Genomic DNA, 20,871 nt, shown 5'->3' with positions numbered 1-20,871 from the left:
GATGATGATTGATTGGACTCAATCAATAATAATATCGTTCACATCTATCTTATAATATGATAAAGCGATACATTATACATAATAATAAATAAATAAATAAATATATTAGGACAAATCACACAGATTGAGCTAGCCCCAAAGTAAGTTCGAGACTTGTGTTATGGGATACTAACTCAACGATACTATATTTTATAATAAATACATATATAGATAAACATCCAAGACCCGGGCCAATCAGAAAAAGATCATTTTCCATCATGACCCGACCGGGAATCGAACCCGAGACCTCTCGGTTCAATGGCAAGAATCTTACCACTGCGCCACCGAGGTCGTCAAATCGTCGTTTATACATATAAAAGGTAATTCGATTTTTTGGGAAAATAAATGCCAAATATGCAATACAGTTTGTTTACAAATTAAATATCGTAATTAAAACGGATAGAAGATTTATACCAAATATAAAAAAGTGTTTGTGAGTTTGTGTGTCGCAAACACATCTTCGAAACTAATCAATCGATTTCCAGAATTATTTCGTCAGTAGAAACGCGTTATTTTTTCTGATAGACATAGAATATTTTTTGTCCGTTATTCCCAAGCCCGGAACCGAAACTCTGTACAATGTATTTCACCATGACCACCTCTCGTAACATTCCGAAACACGTTAACTTTACATGTTTGCTTGTACACGAATTTTCCAGGTTATTCCCCGTATCACATCGATTTTGTAATAAACAACAGAAGAAAGTATATTCACCTGAAGTATGGAAAAACACGGCTATTTGCGCGTAATGAGCGCGATACGCGCAAGTACAGTCATGCAGAAATAAAAAAGATTGTTGATGAAAATGTGAAACCGATATTACTGAAAATTATATAAAGAAATAAATTATTGAGTAAAAAGAAATTAAGTTTACTAGATTTATATGAAGTAACAATAATAACATAATGTTAATAAATTAAATTATTTTTTTTTATTAATAGATAAGGAAATAATCGAAATTTTAAGACAAAGAACAAAAATCAAATCTTCTTGATTCTTAATACAATTTTGGAAGGTGCTTGCTTCTTGATTAAGAATATTATGAATAGAAATCTGATCCAAAAGATTCCTTTGGCAATGAGACTATGCTTACAGTACGTGTAAAAACTTTTCTATTAGACATGAGACAAAATTTTATTAAACTTAAATATTAGGATGAAACAAATTAGATTTCTAGAGGGAATTAAAATTGTGTCTTATGTGTAATCCAAAAGTTTCCATAAGTATTACTTACAACATTGTATCGGTGGGTAACCGAAGACGTTTTTTGTGAAATAATGATGTTTTAATTCAACTGAAAAACCCATACGTGACATGCATTAGAAAAAATACAATGAATTTTTTTTTTGCTTGACAATGTCAATGTCAAAACGTCTGTATTAATCAGTAGTTTGGTCATTTTAGTGACTGCAACATTCGAAAAGCTTAATATCGGAACGACCATAAATTGTGTCCAATCTGGCCATTATTTAAACTGTCCAGTTGAAGCCAAAATATCGCAGCATGCGAATAAAGCCGTCATGAATTGCAAGATTTATTACATTTTCTAATAAAAAAAATGCAAAGACTGCGAGTTTAAATCGGTATACATTCTGTGTAGGATTTATAAGACCGAATGTTTAGTTTATGATCTAAAGTTCAAAATTTTACACCTATTTAGGGTACCGAAGTAAACAAGGAACTCATCATGTCAGACATGTTATTTTAGTTTTTCCGCACAATACCTAGAACTTTGTTAACGTTTATAAATACACTAGATGTAGCCCGGGGCTTCACTCCCGTGGGAATTTTGAGATAAAATATAGCCTATAGCAATCTTGAATAATTAACCTTTTTAGTCGTAAAAGAATTTTTGAAATCGGTTCGGTAGTTTCGGAGAATACCCGACTCAATCAACAAGCTTACAAACTATTACCTCTTTATAATTAGAGTATAGTTAAAGAAATTATTAATTAATTTGAAAACATTGTTTACTAAATATCTGACGTGATTTATGAACTAATCAACCATCTAGCAACCGCTGGCAATATTTTTAACTTATTTTTTATTCTCGTCATACAGTCGTAAATGCAAGTTTGGATGTGTGCAAGTGAGTTTGTCAACTTTGACGTATGTTCAACCTGCGCAGAAAAATTCAACTTACGAAATTTTATCCAAACGACGGCGGCGCACAGGTCAAAGTTAACGTCAAAGTCTCAATAACACAAAATTAACTGGAAGTATTTCGATGAATCTATTATATGGAAATGGATTCTCAGACCACAGCTAATAATTCTCTGCAGCGTTCGCATACATTTACGGAACCATCCGTCCGTGTTATGGCACATTTAAATCACACGTAATGAAACTGGACAATGCCCTAGGTGGGGTGTTAATAACGAGTGAATAATGACGCGCGTGCGTCCGTTCGGAAGTGATCTGTCTGCTTTTAGCTGTAGAAATGAGATTTTTTCATTCGAAACGTGTAGGTGCTAATTATTTGATCATGTACTTTGATTTCCCTCAGCAAATTAAAATAAATTTTTATGATTATTACTAGTGGCCGGTCCCGGCTTCGCTCGGGATAAAACATAATAAATTACACCTAAACTTTCCTCAGGAATCACATTATCTATTAAATAAACCCGCATCAAAATCCGTTGCGAAGTTTTAAAGATCTAAGCATACATAGGGACAGACAGTGGGAAGCGACTGCTTTATAAATACTATGTAGTGATGAAGTTGTGTGTAAATGTTCTAAAATCACATTTGGTTAAGCTACCTCGTTTCTATTCCAATTCAACCATCGACTTTCGCAAGCTTGGGTTTGTTATGACGACCTCGGTGGCGCAGTGGTAAAGTGCTTGCCTCTGAACCGAGAGGTCCCGGGTTCGATCCCCGGTCGGGTCATGATGGAAAATGATCTTTTTCTGATTGGCCCGGGTCTTGGATGTTTATCTATATATGTATTTGTTATAAAATATAGTATCGTTGAGTCAGTATCCGACAACACAAGTCTCGAACTTACTTTGGGGCCAGCTCAATCTGTGTGATTTGTCCTAATATATTTATTTATTTATTTATTTATTTATTTATATATTTATATATTTATATATTTATATATTTATATATTTATATATTTATATATTTATATATTTATATATTTATATATTTATATATTTATATATTTATATATTTATTTATTTATTTATTTATTTTATTTATTTATATACCTGCTTATATTCTATCTCTATAACAGATATGACTGACTGTAATGCTGTCTTTATTAATTTATCTTTTGTTTTTCAGAGAGCAGCGTGGGCATGCGTCATGTGATCACGCTGCTGTTGTTCCTGGCGACGACGGTGTCGTACGCGACTCGGGTTAGCATGAGCGTCGCTATCGTGGCCATGGTCAGCGAGAACCAGTATGGCTATCCTGTAAGTTTGTATTGGCTGTATCCATATGAAAAAAAAAATCTTTTTTTTGTGCGGCCCACCAGATGCAAAGTCGTAAAAAGTACTGTTAAAGAACTTATATTTTGTCAAAGTACTTTTTAATTGCGATAATGTTAATGGTGCATGTAAAGTTCTAACTTCAGAATGTAATGCTTTAACTCTGTCTGCAGCTTCTATGTTATAACGATGTTGAACATTAGATGGGACCCCATTTATTTTATCTATGTATGGCACTTACGCCTTTGCGTATGTTATACAAAATATATTTTATCTGATAAAATGTCACGTTTATTCGTTTATTTTAATTTACCTATCAAATATTAAAGTTTGAAACGAATTAATTGAGCTTTTAGTTGATACGTTAATTCAAATTCAAATCATTTATTCAGAAATTAGACCTTCACAGGCACTTTTTCTCGTCAATCTTTATATTTATAGTTATTTCTCACAAGCTACAACCTACTGGCATTTCGGAACGACCACTGCTGAGAAGAAATGCCGAAAGAAACTCATTTGAACAGTGTTGGTCCCTATCATGCCAGATCGGCTTACCATTATTGTTTCTTACAATGTTTTTTTTTTTTCTTTCTAATAATATATAAAATATAAAATTAAAAATGCCTCCATATTATCAGATCTTAATCAATTTAATTTTCTTGCAAATCTCAAATAACTTTGAATGGAAGGGCCAAGGCAATGTGACGTAAAACTGTGAAAGTTTCGCGTTGTAAATCATGATTTTATAATGTTGTTCATAATCTCTACATAGAAAACATCTAAGGTAAGACGTCGTGTCTAAAAGTTATGCTTGAGTTGCAAGAAACTTAGATAAATTAAGCCTTCAACGTTAAATTTATAATGGAAGGTTAAACAAGCAAGTACATTTTTATAAGTTTACGTAGGAATTATATCTAAGTATATTAAATGCGAAAGACTGGCGTCTATTGGTCACGCCTTCACGGCTATACTCCAGTGCCGGTTTTGATGAAATTTGGCATAAATTATTTACCTGATGTCAAATGCCGGATGTCTATAGCGGCTGGAGCTACGAACCAAAGTTTTATCAAAATTAACTTTTTTTTCTCCCCAGGTGTTCGACTGGGACCGCGGGGTCCAGGATATGATCCTGTCCTCTTTCTTCTGGGGCTACATCGTGCTCCAAGTGCCCGCTGGCATGTTGGCTGGCAAGTTCGGCGGGAAGTACCTCATCCTCGCCACTATGGTTACGAATGGCATCATCAATATGGTGGTGCCATTCGCTGCTATGCATGTAAGTACCTATAAAATAAACAAAAATGTAATTTATCACCCAACAAATGGCTATTAAATAAAAGATTGGCTGTTAAAAATGTTTCGTTCATTTTCGTATCAGAAGTGATAAATGGATGAATGAAATGAATACGAACTTTTTATTTTCGGCCTCATCAAGTCATGTTAGATTCAGGCCTCCTAATTTTCGCGCCACTTTCTACAATCCCATATCCATCGCCTTCCCACCAAACGGAATATGTACCTACCTATATACGAAAATTTAAATCTTGATCAATGTCTAAAATTAAAATATACACATACTGTATTTTTAGTTTTTTCTTAACCTAGTTTAATTACTGAACATTTTTGAATTATCATCAGAAACAGTGAAAAAATAAAAGGCAAACGCTTACAAAAGCGAATGATTTTCCTCTAATTTTATTGCTATAGCAAAACCATCAGGCGCAAACACCCAAGAATATAAGTAATGTATAGCGTGATCTCATCCGCGACTAACATTACCAGCCAGCATCAATTGCGCAATCTGAAGAATAAAACAAATGGTCTCCATTTGAGGAATGTCCGCGTAATAAAGACCACGATGCGAGGAAGCTATTCGTCTTGGAGATTCCTTTTACAAACGGTTAAGGCGATATGTGCACTTTTCTTATATTAATATATTTATTTATGTGAACTTTTTTTTTTACAAAATACAATGTGTAAAAGTTCAAGTAACAGGTTTTAAACATTCACGTTTTAAACTCACATTCAAATATGATAGCGGGACTGAGCATATTTTTTTTACTGTCTTTTCAGCTTCCAAATCCATTCTTAATCCATACCGACTTATTTTCTGGCAAAAAAAATATTTATGTCAATGGCGTGTATTCGTATCCTTTTTAAGACAATCGTATGGCAACTAATGATATTTAAGACTGTACAAAGTGGAGAAGAAAAAGTAAAAAAGCGGCACTGGCCATAAACATTCGAGGAATAAACCGAGTAAATGTTCAGGCGAAAATGAGAGATTGGTATGTGAATTTAAACCTATAAACATACATTGTCTAAGTATTTCGCCGCGCACACATCCCCTTAACCTCCCAAAACAAATAGCGGTGGTTTGTTACCAGACGTATCTCTGATAATTTTCCCCAATGTTTTTATTATTCACTAACTGTGAGGGCTATCTGTCAGGAGATTGCTGATCCAACGATATTGTTGGAGACAGGGTCGAGTTTGCTTTCAGCATCGTGATAGCCCGATATGATTTCTGGGATAAGTGTAACATTTTGTTCAGTAACCAAATATGATATCTATATACAGTAGAAAATAGAAACTATGTCATCCCGTGGATGTCGTACGAGACAACTAAGGGATAAGATGCCTTGACGGCGCCAACACTATTTGGCGTGTACTCACTCGACTTCGGTGGCGCAGTGGTAAAGCGCTTGCCTCTGAACCGAGAGGTCCCGGATGAGAAAACTTATATAAAAAATACCTATATGAAGAGTATTCGTGTAATCAACTAGGATGACGATTTATTTTATTTCTTTTTTAATTTAATTTTTTCACTAATTGAAACAGATTAGGTAAATTAAAGTTTTAGAAAACACTAAATGAGGTAACTCATTATGATTAACCAACACAAAGTTTTGAAATTAACTAAAGTAAATATGCAAATATAACATAAAATAGCTTTTTATAGTTACACAGTACTTGTGAAGAATTCTTCACCGTCGTATTCCTCATGGCTGAGGGTGTGGTCATTACGTGGAATTAAACGCACACAATAACTTTCTTGGCACTATTAATGGAGTGGTTTGCCATTGCCTTCTCCATTTCACACACAAGTGGATAATCGACCAGTGAGCAGGTTTCCTCACGATGTTTTCCTTCACCGGAAGCAAGTGGTGGTCGATGAAAACTGCTATACATGAGTCAGATCGGTATCAAACTCATGTGGCACGAGTAGGATTCGAACCTGGGACCTTTCGTTCCACAGGCGGGCGTCTTAACCATTACACCACCACCGCTTCAGTGAAGAATTATTAAACAATATATATATCTGCTTGTCAATATTTTTCTCGATCTGTTTTTTTTATTTATTTCAGGGTGGTTGGACGGCGGTATGTGCTTGTCGGATTGTTATGGGACTGACTCAGGGTCTCTTATATCCGAGTCTGCACAGCTTTCTGGGACACTGGGCGCCAACATCTGAAAGAAGTAGAATGGGCACCTTTGTTTACGCTGGTAATTATACTAATTTATTTATATAATGATGATTTGTACTCAAAATAGGCTATTTGGCCAAATTGTGACATCAATTGTATATTATATATTATTATATATATACAATTGATGTCACAATTTGGTCTATATTGTTATTATTAACATATTTTGATTATTACAATAAGCTTTTCGCTCTATATTTTAAATCGAATTCAGCAGTGCTGGCTTTGTTGTGTTCCGGTTCGAAGGGTGAATGAAGCAGTGTAATTACACGATTTTGTGGCAAAAGATCCAGGCCACAGAATGGTCCACACGCGCGTGAAACCCCTGGCGTTCAAATGTCCATAGGTCGCGGTGACCACTTACTATCAGGTGGGCCGGATGCCTGTTTGCATGTTTGCTAGGCATTAATTGAAAAGGTAAAAGAAAATTCTCAATATTTTATTTTAAAACAGTACGTAGACGTATAAGAATAACATGTAAAGTACTATCTACACAGACTTATATCAAGTTTAATATATAAGTTTGTGACTGTCAACTATTTCTTAATTTCATAGCTTCATTGCTTATTCTTCATTGCTTAGGCCTAGAAATATTACATCATCACATTTTAACGTTTGCTGGCAATTTCATTGTTCCCACGCATCGTCAGTATTGGCACATGTATATTATGTAGAAGACCGGGGATGTTTTAGTGGATTTAAGTATCGTATGCTGCTTCTACCCATTGGGAAACGAATCGATATTCGAAGGCGTTTTGACATCGAGAAAAAAATAGCTAATGCTCGTAATTACATCATTATTTCGAGGTAAAACATCATGAGTCAAGATTATTACTAACCTTCAACTCAAAGTTGGCAACCCTTCTTTTCACCATTTACCTCAAAAGTTCTAAACTACCCTTCTAAACGTTCTAAAAACCTATTTGGACCGAATTCGTTCTATTTTAAGATACCGTTAAGAGTTTCATGAACACCTGATCAAATATTGAAGCTGGACATTAGAAAAAGTTGTCCAATTAGTTGAGTGGTGCGTACGTAACCAAAGAACCTTTTCAATACACGTGTGGGAAGATTGTCTTGAAACGGTTAAAGTAGGGTTACATCTTCAATTAATTAGTTTTTGATCTAATTTTAGTCGCGTTTCTATTCTGCTTTATGCGGCCTAATATTGACAGTCGTATTCTACAGGTCCAAGGGTTGTGGTCATCGAGTGGAACGAAACATATCCAATTACTTCTTTGGCAATATTAGAATGAATCTCTCAAACGAAAATTTTACGTGCCTGGGCTGAATACGCCGAGACGTTTCCATAAAATAAACATTGTATCTAAGTAAGGTCACATAAATTAACTTTGGAAATCTGTTAGTTTTTAAGAGGAAAAATAGTAAATGACGAATTCCCTTTTCTGTGGCTTTTCCGCAATAAATTTATTACAATATAATCGCCTCTCAGCAAAATTATTAGTATACAAACTCATGTGGCATGAGGAGGATTTGAACATGCGACATTTCGATCCTCAGATGGGGGTCTCCTTTACACCGCCATCGCTCTATGGCATAACAGTAGCTCATAATTGCGTACCTCTCAGCTTGGTACAACGCCAGCCCCGACAACCTAAATTAGCCGGTGGGAATGCTTTCTTGCCAATTCTCGGAAAGAATACCTAAGATATTTCACAAAGTATTGGTCTGGTACTTGAAATATTGCCAGCGTTGGCAAGAGCCTCCACTGCTAAAGCATTTCCAATTCTAATAATCGATTTATGTCGTTAATAAGACAAAGTTATACAATCTTACTAAATATGGTAACTGCAATAAGAATGGAAGCTGAAATGATTACTAAATACTGTATTATGTACATTTCTTTAAGGTATTAAGAATTTATCAATTCTTCTCTCAGTGAATACGCGTAAAAATACTGGAAAAACAGTTATGCATACGTAATGGCAATATAAACTACTAGCGACCCTGCATCGCACGTCTATAAACTATAAATTTCTCTTAATTGTCTAAATAACAATGAAAACTGTTGTGTGGTTTAATAAAAGAGAGCTTAGAAACAGACTGATGAGGAGAGCGCATTTTATACTATGTAGTGATTTTAGTAATGATTTAAGGTGGTCAACTGGGGACTATAGTCGAAATGATGACGTCAAGCCTACTGTCCGCGAGTCGATGGGGCTGGCCGTCCATCTTCTACGTCGCTGGTGTGACCTGCTTCGTCTGGTCTGGTCTTTGGCTGGTCCTCGGAGCTTCTACCCCTGGCACCAGCAAGTGGATCTCTAAGGAGGAGAGGAAATATATCGAGACGAATTCTTGCTCGGATGAAATCGGAGCTCATAAGGTTTGTGACTTTTTTCATTAAAAACTTTTTATGTACACGATACACAAACATATTGTAATCAAAGTACGATTTAAGTAAAATCATAATCATAAGATAAAAGAGGTCGCATCGCTATTCAATTTCGTTCTTGGAAAAAATATTAAGAAGTTCTTTACTTGGTTCTTTTTAATGAAAAAAGGCGGGGATGAAAAACTTATAAATTTTAACTAGGTAATAAAATGTTTCATTCTTGTAATGCCGGATTTTTCTACTCACGGAGTAGTTAGCTCGGATGTAAGTATCAATTGTAGCACTAGCGGCGGTGGTGTAATAGTTAAGACGCCCGCCTGTGGATCGAAAGGTCCCTAATTCGAATCCTACTCGTGCCACATGAGTTTGTATACCAATCTGACTCATATATAGTAGTTTTCATCGTCCACCACTTGCTTCTAGTGAAGGAAAAAATCGTGAGGAAATCTGCACACTGGTTGATTATTAACTTGTGCGTGAAATGGTGAAGGCAATGGCAAACCACTCAATTACTAATGCCAAAAGTGTTTTTGTGTGTGTTTAAATCCACGTAATGACCACGACCCTCAGCCATGAGGAATACGACTATGAAGAAGAAGCATCAATTGCACCCTCGAACTATAGGCCCCCTCGCTGCGCTAAATATTGCTGCAATTGATGCCTTACAGCCTTTGGCTACTAATCTACTATTATTTCTTAACAATTTATTTACTTAAAGAGCTGTCCCGGCTGCGTTGTGCTCCGTTTACTATAGGATTGTACATTGACGTGCTTCGTTGCGTTGTTTTGCGTTCATCCGTCGAAGAATATCAACAGTGCAACGCAGCAATGAGGCCGGACTCTCTTATATGTGTTTTTTTAAGGATATATGCTGATATTTGTGATGTTTTTATTGACGACCTCGGTGGCGCAGTGGTAAAGTGCTTGCCTCTGAACCGAGAGGTCCCGGGTTCGATTCCCGGTCGGGTCATGATGGAAAATGATCTTTTTCTGATTGGCCCGGGTCTTGGATGTTTATCTATATATGTATTTGTTATAAAATACAGTATCATTAGAGTTAGTACTGCCCTGGTATAACTAAAACGCCGTTATTTGCCAAAGGCTTGTTTCGAGTAAAACGTCGAAAAGCGCGGTAAAAATTTAAATCGATGTCATTCATAAATGACAACACTTATTTAAAACTTGAAGGTACCAAAACATAGATCAAGTAAAATACTATCTAATGACTAACCTATTATTTTAGAAACACATTTTTTTTATAACAATAAAACGTTTTTTGCGTTTTAGTATATTATCTATGATACCAAAATCTTATGAGTCATCGACTAAAATGCCGCTTCGTAAAGAGTAACGGCTTTTTAGCGTTACTATTTCATTTAAAAAATATATTTATTAAAATGCTAAAAAACTCAGGATTTCATGGTAACTTAAATGTCGTTATATCCTATAACGTTGTTTTAGTTACATAAAACTATACTTATGATACTAATTCATGTTAGGCTTTTGTGTGATTAACGGCATTTAACTGCTTTCAAGTCTGCTAAACTATGAATATATTTTAATTTGAAGATTAAATTCGGTTCAATGTTACGCTTAAACGCAGTTAAACTAATTACCTTCTAAATTAACGGCATTTAAGTGCAACAGTATAAAAAATATTGGAAGATAGTATTGATCAAATTGAATTTAAAGTTATCAAAATACAGGTTTGAAAACAATTGTATTATCATTCCAAATTCCGCTGTTGTAAAGGGGTGTCTAATATTTATTTCGTTTGGGGGTGGTTCGCAAAGCGTTTCGACCATTACAATCCGTAATTATTTTTTGAGGAAGGAATCATTTTCAAAATCAATCATTCATCAGTGCTGGTAGATTTCCCAGACATCATGCGCTTAATGATATAATTCACAGGGTTATGGTAAGTGCAAATATTCCTTGCGTTCTGGAACCACCTGGACTAAGTCGCACGGATGGCAAGCGTCCCGATGGCTTGATTTTGGTTCTCTGGCAAAAGGGACGATGTTTGCCTTGGGACGCAACGTGTGTAAGTACGTTTGCCGCTTCTCATATCAGAGATTTCGTTCGTGAGGCGGGGTCATCAGCGGACAATGCGGCTAAACAGAAACATGCTAAGTACCAATTACTAAAACCATACAACAACCATATTTTTTATTATCATGTAGAAATCTCAGGTAGGTACTTCGGAACAATAATTGCCATCAACAGTATTTTTACGCTTGCGGAGGCCTTGTAGCTCGGGTGTAGTTTTTTTACAGCTGCAGGTATCGGTGAGACTCTATGTTGTTGGTTAATATTAAAGTTCTTCGTGAGATCATTTGATAATTTGGCTTACTAATTCTTACTCGACTTGAGTTTGAATAACCTCACTCATTGGGCGGGTCTAAAGCGTTGATTGGTCGGACTAATGCGTTGTTCGGACACGCTCGACGCGACGCGCAACGCCCCGTGAATCTTCCTCATAGTCCGGCCCTTGATCGAACATCACTCTGGACTGACGAAAGCTAACTTTAGATTTTTATTTAAAAAAAATATTAACTATAACGGATGGATATATTGAAACTTAAGAATGATATTACATACTGACATCAAAATATGCGTTTGATTGTAAAAAGTACCATTTGATCGCCATCAGTCCCAAAATGCTGACAGTCATATTATGCGATATATACACTACGTATATAAGTTCCTTAAGATCAACATGCCAAACATTATGCGATGCTAAAATATACTTATATACTAGACCCTTTTTTAGCGTCATCAGTCACATCTTCTATTAACAAGTTTACGTCAAAAAGATAATCCGCGGTGACTATCGATCGAACATCTATCAAGAATACAATATTTTAATCGTATTTGACTACAAGAGGAACGCTTTACGGCAGCCTACATGTCGCTAACACTAATCACACAAGGTCACAAGCTCCCAGAGTATAGCAAACTAATGTTATTGTCATTTGACAAAATAAGTTTATTGTGCAATCTTCAAAACTGCTTAATTCCCGAAACCGAATAGCTACAAATGCCATTTTTAATTTTCTATATAATTTTTAGTATCCATGTGAACTGAAGGAAGCAAACTTATCCAGTCCGAGAGGGCGTCGCTGCTGTTGAATAAATTTGAAATCTTCAAAATAACTTCAGAAAGTTTCTATTTTTGGTCGTCAGATCAAATATCTTTGTTATTCCTCGAGCTGACAGTTCGTTATTGTACCTTAAATGGGCGTGGTTAGCAAATTTAATGGCGATTTGATTGGATGTTAGTTTGAGGTATGTTATTGCAAAATGGAGTGGAGGAATGAGTTAAGGACTGAGAATATGGGGTAAGTTTTGAAGTGATGAAAGCTCATTATAAGTAATCTCAATTTTTTTCTTTTCCATCTCTAAAATACATTTACTTCTCATGGAAACAGCCGAAATTCTGTAACAATAAAATAAATACTGTGTATATATGTAAATAAATATGTGTATATATGTATGTGTATTATAAAACACAAAAATAATATTTTTTACTAGTTGTCCTATGTCACATGTAGACCTCGAGAGTATTTTTTAGTCTTTTCCATCATAGCCTCTCCGTAACATCATAATAGAACGATATGAATTAAACTATTTGAATTAAAAGTACATGCATGGCAGGTATTTTATGAATATATAATATTATTAAACACCTAGCTAAAAAACTACTCACCTAAAGCGTCATCGTTGCGAAATTGGCGGGAACAGACCCGGAGCAAGCGCTTGCGACTCACTAATTCGACCTCCGACCTCTCCGATGGTACCGCGCGCGAGAGACGTTAACGACATTTTAGTGTATCACTGTGAGATAACGACACTGCAGTCTAACAGTGGCGGACAACACGTTGTTTGAATATTTTCGAGAAGCCGCTATTGGCTTGTAACATACGAAAAGTCAAAACATTAGTAGTAAGCTATAAAGCCGTTATACGACGTTAATCACATTTAAGTCTAGCTTTTTCAATTAACGACGTTTTAACTTAACAATATAATACTGCTCTATTAGAAATAAAATAACAATAACACAGTTAAAGTATTTTTACCCCTTTATAGTGCAAAAAATGCAGTTAACGGCAATACTGACAAGCAACCTTATGATATTTTTTTTAACAAAGGTATGAGTTATCCAACCTTAGCGGCTGTATAGACTCGCAAAGTTACTTAAAGGCATTTTAGCCTATTTGACAAGCAAAATATGTGTACATAACGGCAATATTACAATTGTTATTTCCAAAACTAATCAAGCTATCGAAAAATCGCAAATACAGATCGAAAGAGTTTTTTTTTCTCATTTTCTAGCAAACCAAAATTAAAAATCGCCCTGATGTCAGATAACGGCATTTTAGTTATACCACGGCAGAGTATCCCATAATACAAGTCTCAAACTTACTTTGGGGCTAGCTCAATCTGTGTGATTTGTCCTAATATATTTATTTATAAAAAAATATATATTAAAATCTTAATCTTATAGCACAATACACAATCAACTTTACAATTATTTTTTTTGCTTCGATGATTCTTGCAATAGCTTTTAATATCTTGTTGATTCATTTTTAATAGATCATAATTAAAATTAAGATATTTTCGGCAGGTGAATGCGTGGTAGTAAAAATACCTAGCGATTCAGCAATACATTTTCTTAAAAAAAGAAAACATTTTCCATCCAAAAGGTACCCTTGTTCTACTATCCCATATATATTTAGGCCGTACTTATCACAATAAGGATCTCTTATCCCTTGAAAATAAAATATCAAAGGTTTTCTCGTTATTTTTATTCTATATTTTTATTTTACAGAACATGACAATACCTTGGAAGAACATCTGGACTTCGATGCCGTTCTGGGCGATCCTGTTGGCCCACTGTGGACAAAGTCTGGGCTTCTGGACCCTGCTCACCGAGATGCCTTCCTACATGGCATACGTTCTCAACGTTAACATTAAAAATGTATGCTATTAATATATAAAGAAATGTAGGAAAGCGGGCCCTTCATTGAAAACAATTTATTTATATATCATATATCGCCAAGATGGCGAAGAACAAGATGGCGGGATATTATTTATTTAAAACGTAAAAGATTTTTTTTTTAAGAAGATATGATTATTGATATGATAATAACTTATGTAATAACCTAACAGAATGTCCCTTAAGTGCATGGTTGGTGGTATGGATCTCACAACTTTTTACGGTAGAACAACAGAGCTGCGAGATTTGTTTCATGTTTTTTTTGTCCTATTATTTTCAGAATGGTCTGCTATCGGCGCTTCCGTACGTGGCTATGTACATTTTGAGCTTCGTCTTTGGCTGGTTGTCAGACTTCTTGGTCAACAGGAATATCATCCGAGCCGTGACAGCTAGGAGGATATTCAATACTATTGGTGAGTCTGCATTCTGCTCAATATTCTTCGTCCCATGCGCATTGGAAGTCGGTATTACATTCGATATTTCATTCTCTTATTCGTCCTAAGTTGAAAATAAGGAATTTAAATCATCTATAGCTTCAGCTGAACTGTAGTCAAATTATTAAATTTTGAGGCTGTGATTTTATGACTGGGCGTCTATATTCCGACAATATCAATCTATTTAGTATATATTTTGCTTATTAGCTGCCAAGAAGACAATCTCTTAGTTCACTCGTACGACAGCCATGAGAATATATACAGTTATTTTCCAGGGCGGGATTCACGGAGTTTTTTTTTCAATATCTGAAATAATGACGCTCTTTTTTGGGCAGTTAACTAAGATTCAACTTCCATAAATTTCATTCGTTGTCAGCAAAACAGTTTACACCGAAAACAGAATCAACAGTTGGATTTTGAACAAAAAGCAGCAACTCTTTTTGTCTTTGTGTTGAGGCAAGTGCTAATGATGTACGTGTTTTATGAAATAGAATATTACTTTATGGTCCTGGGTGTAGCTTAATTAAAATTGTAATAAAAGTGAGCTATTATATTAAGTTAATTAGGCTTTTTGAATTATGATATGGTCAGGGTCCTCGTTGTATTACAAAGCATAAAAAGGAACATTATAATCTTTATTATTACGAGTATTGCCAGGATAATAATTTTCTTAATTTAATTTAGACTTTTTAGGGCGGGCTGCACCGTCAAATTTGACGTTGATTGCAACATAGATAATTGTTGAAAGAATTGTATTTTGAAGTAATAAACATGAAATTCATTAATTTTTTTAACGAATTTGGCAAATAAAGTTGTTATTTAACGAAATAAAAAAAATATTAGTGAATACATTGCATCTTTCTTATATCTATACTATTATTATAGAAAAGTGACCGTTTGTGAGTTTGTGACTATGTGAGTTTGTATGTTTGGTAATCTCCGAAACTACCGAATCTCTTTCAAAAATTCTTTCACTATTAGAAAGGTACATTATCCAAGATTGCTATAGGCTATATTTTATCTCAAAATTTCCACGGGAGCGAAGCTCCGGGCAACATCTATTCTATAATTGGTTTTATATTGGTTTTAGCCTAATAAATTTTGTTTAATTTTTTTATTGTATTGTCTTTAAAATAATAATAAATTAATTAAAAAAAAAAACAACTAAATATAAATTTTCACAGCTTTGTGGGGTCCAGCAGCTGCTCTCCTCATCCTGTCCTACCTGCCGCCAGGTCATTTGACGTTGGCCGTGGTCATACTGACCGTCACTGTTGGGCTAAACGGAGCCCATTATGTGGGCTTCATGGTGAGTAGCTTGGACTTCATCAGCCATTAATAATTTAATTATCCCCTCTGGGGCACTGGATTTTTGGCTAGATATGAAGTATGGGTCATGAGTAACCCACTTTGTGAATCAATAGAATTTATTCCTTGCATAAATTCACCTGGCCAATGCTATCGAAATATAATATTTATATATAAAATTATTTTTTTTTCCAAATTATTATTCAAACCAGAGACGAAAGAAAAATATTTTCATGTAAAATACTAAGGCAGGCTATTCACACACCTGCCGCAAGGGTAATCTAACGAAAGGGGTTTACGTATGGCTACTGTTTCTTTTTCTTTTGTATATTTGCATCTTGTTTTCGTCAGAAGCGGTGGAGGTGTAATGGTTAAGACGCCTGTGGATCGAAAGGTACCAGGTTCGAATCCTACTCGTGCCACATGAGTTTGTATACCAATCTGACTCATGTATAGTAGTTTTCATCGACCACCACTTGCTTCCAGTGAAGGAAAACATCGTGAGGAAACCTGCACACTGGTTGATACTTTTATAACTTGTGTGTGAAATGGAGTAGGCAATGGTCACTCAATTAATAATGCCAAGAAAGTTGTTACGTGTGTTTCATTACACGTAATAACCACGAACCTCAGCCATGAGGAATACGACTATGAAAAATCTTGTTTTACTGGCTCTTTATCGTACCCGTCTAAGTGTTATGAAAAAATTTGCAGAGTTCCGTCGACTGTGTTTTCGCTAAGTTTAATTAAAAATGTATTTCTTTCAGATGTCTCACATCGATCTGTCTCCGAACTTTGCGAGTGTGATGATGGGCATCACTAACGGAGTGGCCGGGATCTTCTCCATCATGGCGCCGCTCAGCGTTTCAATTGTGGTCAAAGACCAGGTAATATTGAGAAATGTATTTCTTTTTCTGGCCGAAGAAGAGGTGGATTGAGTGCAGAAGTAATAGATCGGTTAACATCAGACAGGGAGAAGTGGAACAGACTGACATGCTGTACCGACCACACATAAAGAGGGATAAGGGTAGGCTGATGATGATTTATTTCTTCTTCATATAGTATATTTATTTCTTCTTCATAGTAATTTTTTGGTTGATAAGAATAATGTCTTAAAGTGGATTGCACCAGTTAACTTTCACGTTAACTTTAACCTGCGCGGAAAAAAGCAAAGTACACCATTTTGGCTAAACGACGGCGGCGCGCAGGTTCAAGTTACCCTCAAAGTTGACTTACACAACTCATTCTTACAGTTTTTTTCACGATATTTCTGTATTGTAAAGTCCAGTTTATTTCAAGGTTCTCATTAATTTTCCAGACATTAGCATCAGAATGGCGAAAAGTATTCTTCATCTCGATCGCGTTCTACTTCTTCTGCAACCTGTTCTATATCACCTTCGTCTCTGGAGACCTGCAGCCCTGGAACGAGCCCAAGCATAACACTGATGAAGGTGATCATTTCTTATATTTTGTAGCAAACTATTTTAATAATTTAATGGAATTTTATCTTGTTTTGTTTTAAACTAGCTTTTGCGTGTCAGCAGCAGGGAACAGCATTTTTTCTGGAATGAAAGATACTCTATTATGTCCTTCTTCATATTTCGCACTACGCGTATGCAAAATTTCAAGAAGATTGGTTGCAACAAACTTGTTTTCGTATTTTATAATATTTGTTATGATTAGTTAATATTGATAATTTTATTTATTTGGAAGTCGCGGTATGGCTTCGGTTATATTAATATCCGGCCGTAAAATAAAAGTCAAGTCTTTACTGTAAAGCGGACATCAGGATTTTGAGCATGATGGCAGAAAATGAAACAGGGACACACAAAAACTAGGAAGAGAGCGAGATGACAATTTCATTTTAATTTGTAACCATGTTTTATTATACATTTCAGAGAGTGGCGCAAAAAACGAAACCGAGAAAGAAGAAAATGTATCAAAATTCTAGATAATTATCATAATAATTAGGTGAAATTATGGTAATGAGACAGCTGTACATTACGGCTGTGGGGTATTTTATTTTGTTGTAAGTTTAAAAAGTACCTATTCTTGTCACGTTATTAAAAGCCGCTTGAATATGATACAAAACTGGCTGTATCATGTTGTCTGTGATATTTTGTGGAAAATAAATAATTCGTATTCACTATTGTCAACCTTTTTCCTGGTAGTCTTGTGATAAATGGAAAAAATCTCCGCCGAGAACCTTCGTCGTCTTGAACACTAATTTTACATACAAAATGGATACATATTTCCGATGCTGAGCATAAATATAGATATTATGTTTTAAACCAATAAAATGTTCAAGAGACAAACGAATGTAGCAAAGAATCAAAGTTTGCTCAATTTTTATCAAAATAATATTTGAAAATTAATGTCATTTAATTAATTAGTCATTTTCGAAGAATATCAAATTTTTACTTTTATGCATCATTTTTACTTACATAATATCAGTTAGAAAAACTTAAAATCGTATCTTTTACATTTTATTTCGATAACAGTTCGATTTTTTGCTAAAAATAAGCAACAAAAACTTTTCTGTGTGGAATAATTGTATGTATTTGACTTAATTTTAACCGGCGCTGGCCGCTGACGTTATGACAAAATGGCGTATTTTGCGTTTTTCTGTGCAAGTTAAAGTTAACGGTGCCACCCACGACCCAACTAAATATTATAATTGTCAATTTAATTTATTTTGAGGTTTGTGATAATTAACGTTCATTAGGACCTAGTATTGTTATTATAAAGTGATATTTTATTAGTTATTAAAAGACCTACCCCCATAAAATAAAATTAATCAGCATATTTTTATATCAAATCGAGTCTGAAAATTTTCGATTTCATCAACCAACTGAAAATAGCGGCCCAAAGCCGTGAGGATTTCCGTATGCTGACCTCCAAACTTCAATTCGAAGATGGCGCCCCATGATGACGATGATGATCAATCAAGAAACATAGCTTCCTATTTTCATAGGAATCATTTTGAAGTAGTATATAACACACTCCTTTTTTTCAAGGGGAAAAATAGTGCCGTATAGTATTTTACATTGTTAAGTAATTATTTATTGTATATTTTGTAAATATTGAATTTTAAGATAAAGTTTCAAAAAAAATAAAATAAAATTATTTTACATATTTTTGTGGTTTCATTGATTGGAAATTCCAAGTTTACCTGTAATTATTATTCACATTCATACCAACTGTAAAACTACTCATATAAATATGCGTAAAAAAACAATGATGTGTTTTATAATTCAAGGATTTATATAATTATGTCAAATGATAAACTTAATGCACAGATGTACAACATTATGATATAAAATAATGACGTCTATTTACATATTTAAAACGAATGAAGATCTATTTTTACAAGCTTAGTTTCACATGTCTGTTTGCTTTAATCAAATTTTGCAAGTTAAATTTATTCAACTATTTTCCTCTAGCCCCTGCAGTGTTAAAAATTTTACACGTCGCTCAGGATTCACGCAGCGTAATCATGCATGAATATAATAAAGCGGTGGTGGTGTAATGGTTAAATCGCCCGCCTGTGGATCGAAAGGTCCCATGTTCGAATCCTACTCGTGCCACATGAGTTTGTATACCAATCTGACTCTTGTATAGTACTTTTCATCGTCCACCACTTGCTTCCGGTTAAGGACAACATCGTGAGGAAACCTGCACACTGGTTGATTATTAATTTGTGTGTGAAATGGAGAAGGCAATGGCAAACCACTCCATTAATAATGCCAAGAAAGTTTTTATGTGTCTTTCATTACACGTAATTTCCACGACCCTCAGCCATGAGGAATACGACTATGAAGACGAATAATGCATAGTGCATTATTATGATGAGCATGACTTGACGGTGCACCCAGGATCGCCTCCCAATAAGGGAACTCCGCAACGGTTATCTACACTGATATGATATTTTTATGATATGCTATTCAACAAGATCTTCCTGTCGACAATAAAAGCTTGTGTGTAAAATGACAGTTTAAAAAAAGTATTTTTAAATAGATTCCAAAAAGAATACATGATAAATGGTATTCTAATGCAGGCTTCGAACTCGAACACATGCCGACGCGAATGCATGAGCATTGCGTGCGATCGATTGCGAGTGATGAAAAATCAGCCATCGTTCCGCCAACGTTTGTCGAACTATTAGCGGATAGTGTGGAGCTGGCATTAGACGCTCGCCAGTGAAGTTTGTTGAGCATATATTTAGACAAGTGGAAGCAAATTCGGGGACGTTTGCCTATCAAGTACCTTTAGAAATATTTTGTTAACGTTTCTCGAAATCATTTAGACAGGCTTTACAAAGCGAGGCACGAAGCAAAGCGCCAAGTTCGTGATTTCTATAAAGCCAAACACACGGCCTATTTCCGACAATGAGCTATCAATATTCAGAGCTCGTGCCGCGGCGCTCGAATATTTTCCCGCCATTTTACAATTCCATCGGAAACGCCCCACTTATTTTTCTGAAGGTTTAGAAAAAAATGAGGCATTGTAAAACAAAAAAATATTTTTCTAAACATCCTTACATATCGTAAAACACAAAGACCTCTGCTGCGTCTGTCTGTTCGAGATAAACTCAAAAACTACTGCACGGATTTTCATGCGGTTTTCATCAATAGATAGTGTGGTTCCTGATCCGAGGGAAGCCGGGACGGGCCGCTAGTTATTAATAATTTTAAACGAGGGCCGTGCGTGAACTAAAAGGCTACAAATGTTGTGAAGGAGTATTATGCGACATATACCTAAGTGAATTTATGATGAATATTGAATATGAATACCACGAGTAATTAATAATAATCGAAT

The 20,871-nt window shown here is 35.1% G+C and overlaps 1 protein-coding gene across 1 annotated transcript in view; it reads left to right on the top strand.

Moving 5' to 3' along the window:
* The window catches only part of LOC128674815 (putative inorganic phosphate cotransporter), a 34,887-nt gene extending 15,731 nt beyond the window's left edge, over positions 1-19,156 (top strand). The window contains exons 2-11 of the mRNA XM_053753723.1: positions 3,329-3,459; positions 4,568-4,747; positions 6,840-6,978; positions 9,077-9,303; positions 14,144-14,293; positions 14,592-14,724; positions 15,930-16,054; positions 16,821-16,940; positions 17,372-17,504; positions 17,952-19,156. Of these exons, the coding sequence (XP_053609698.1) occupies positions 3,329-3,459; positions 4,568-4,747; positions 6,840-6,978; positions 9,077-9,303; positions 14,144-14,293; positions 14,592-14,724; positions 15,930-16,054; positions 16,821-16,940; positions 17,372-17,504; positions 17,952-18,004 (1,391 nt within the window). The 3' untranslated portion in view covers positions 18,005-19,156. The remainder of the gene's footprint in view (positions 1-3,328; positions 3,460-4,567; positions 4,748-6,839; positions 6,979-9,076; positions 9,304-14,143; positions 14,294-14,591; positions 14,725-15,929; positions 16,055-16,820; positions 16,941-17,371; positions 17,505-17,951) is intronic.
* Positions 19,157-20,871: the final 1,715 nt, after the last annotated feature.

Source organism: Plodia interpunctella, chromosome 13 (genome assembly GCF_027563975.2).
Source record: "Plodia interpunctella isolate USDA-ARS_2022_Savannah chromosome 13, ilPloInte3.2, whole genome shotgun sequence".
NCBI classification, from domain to species: Eukaryota; Metazoa; Arthropoda; class Insecta; order Lepidoptera; family Pyralidae; genus Plodia; species Plodia interpunctella.
The sequence above is the reverse complement of the archived record's forward strand: the minus strand, read 5'-3'. Positions and strand labels throughout refer to the sequence as shown.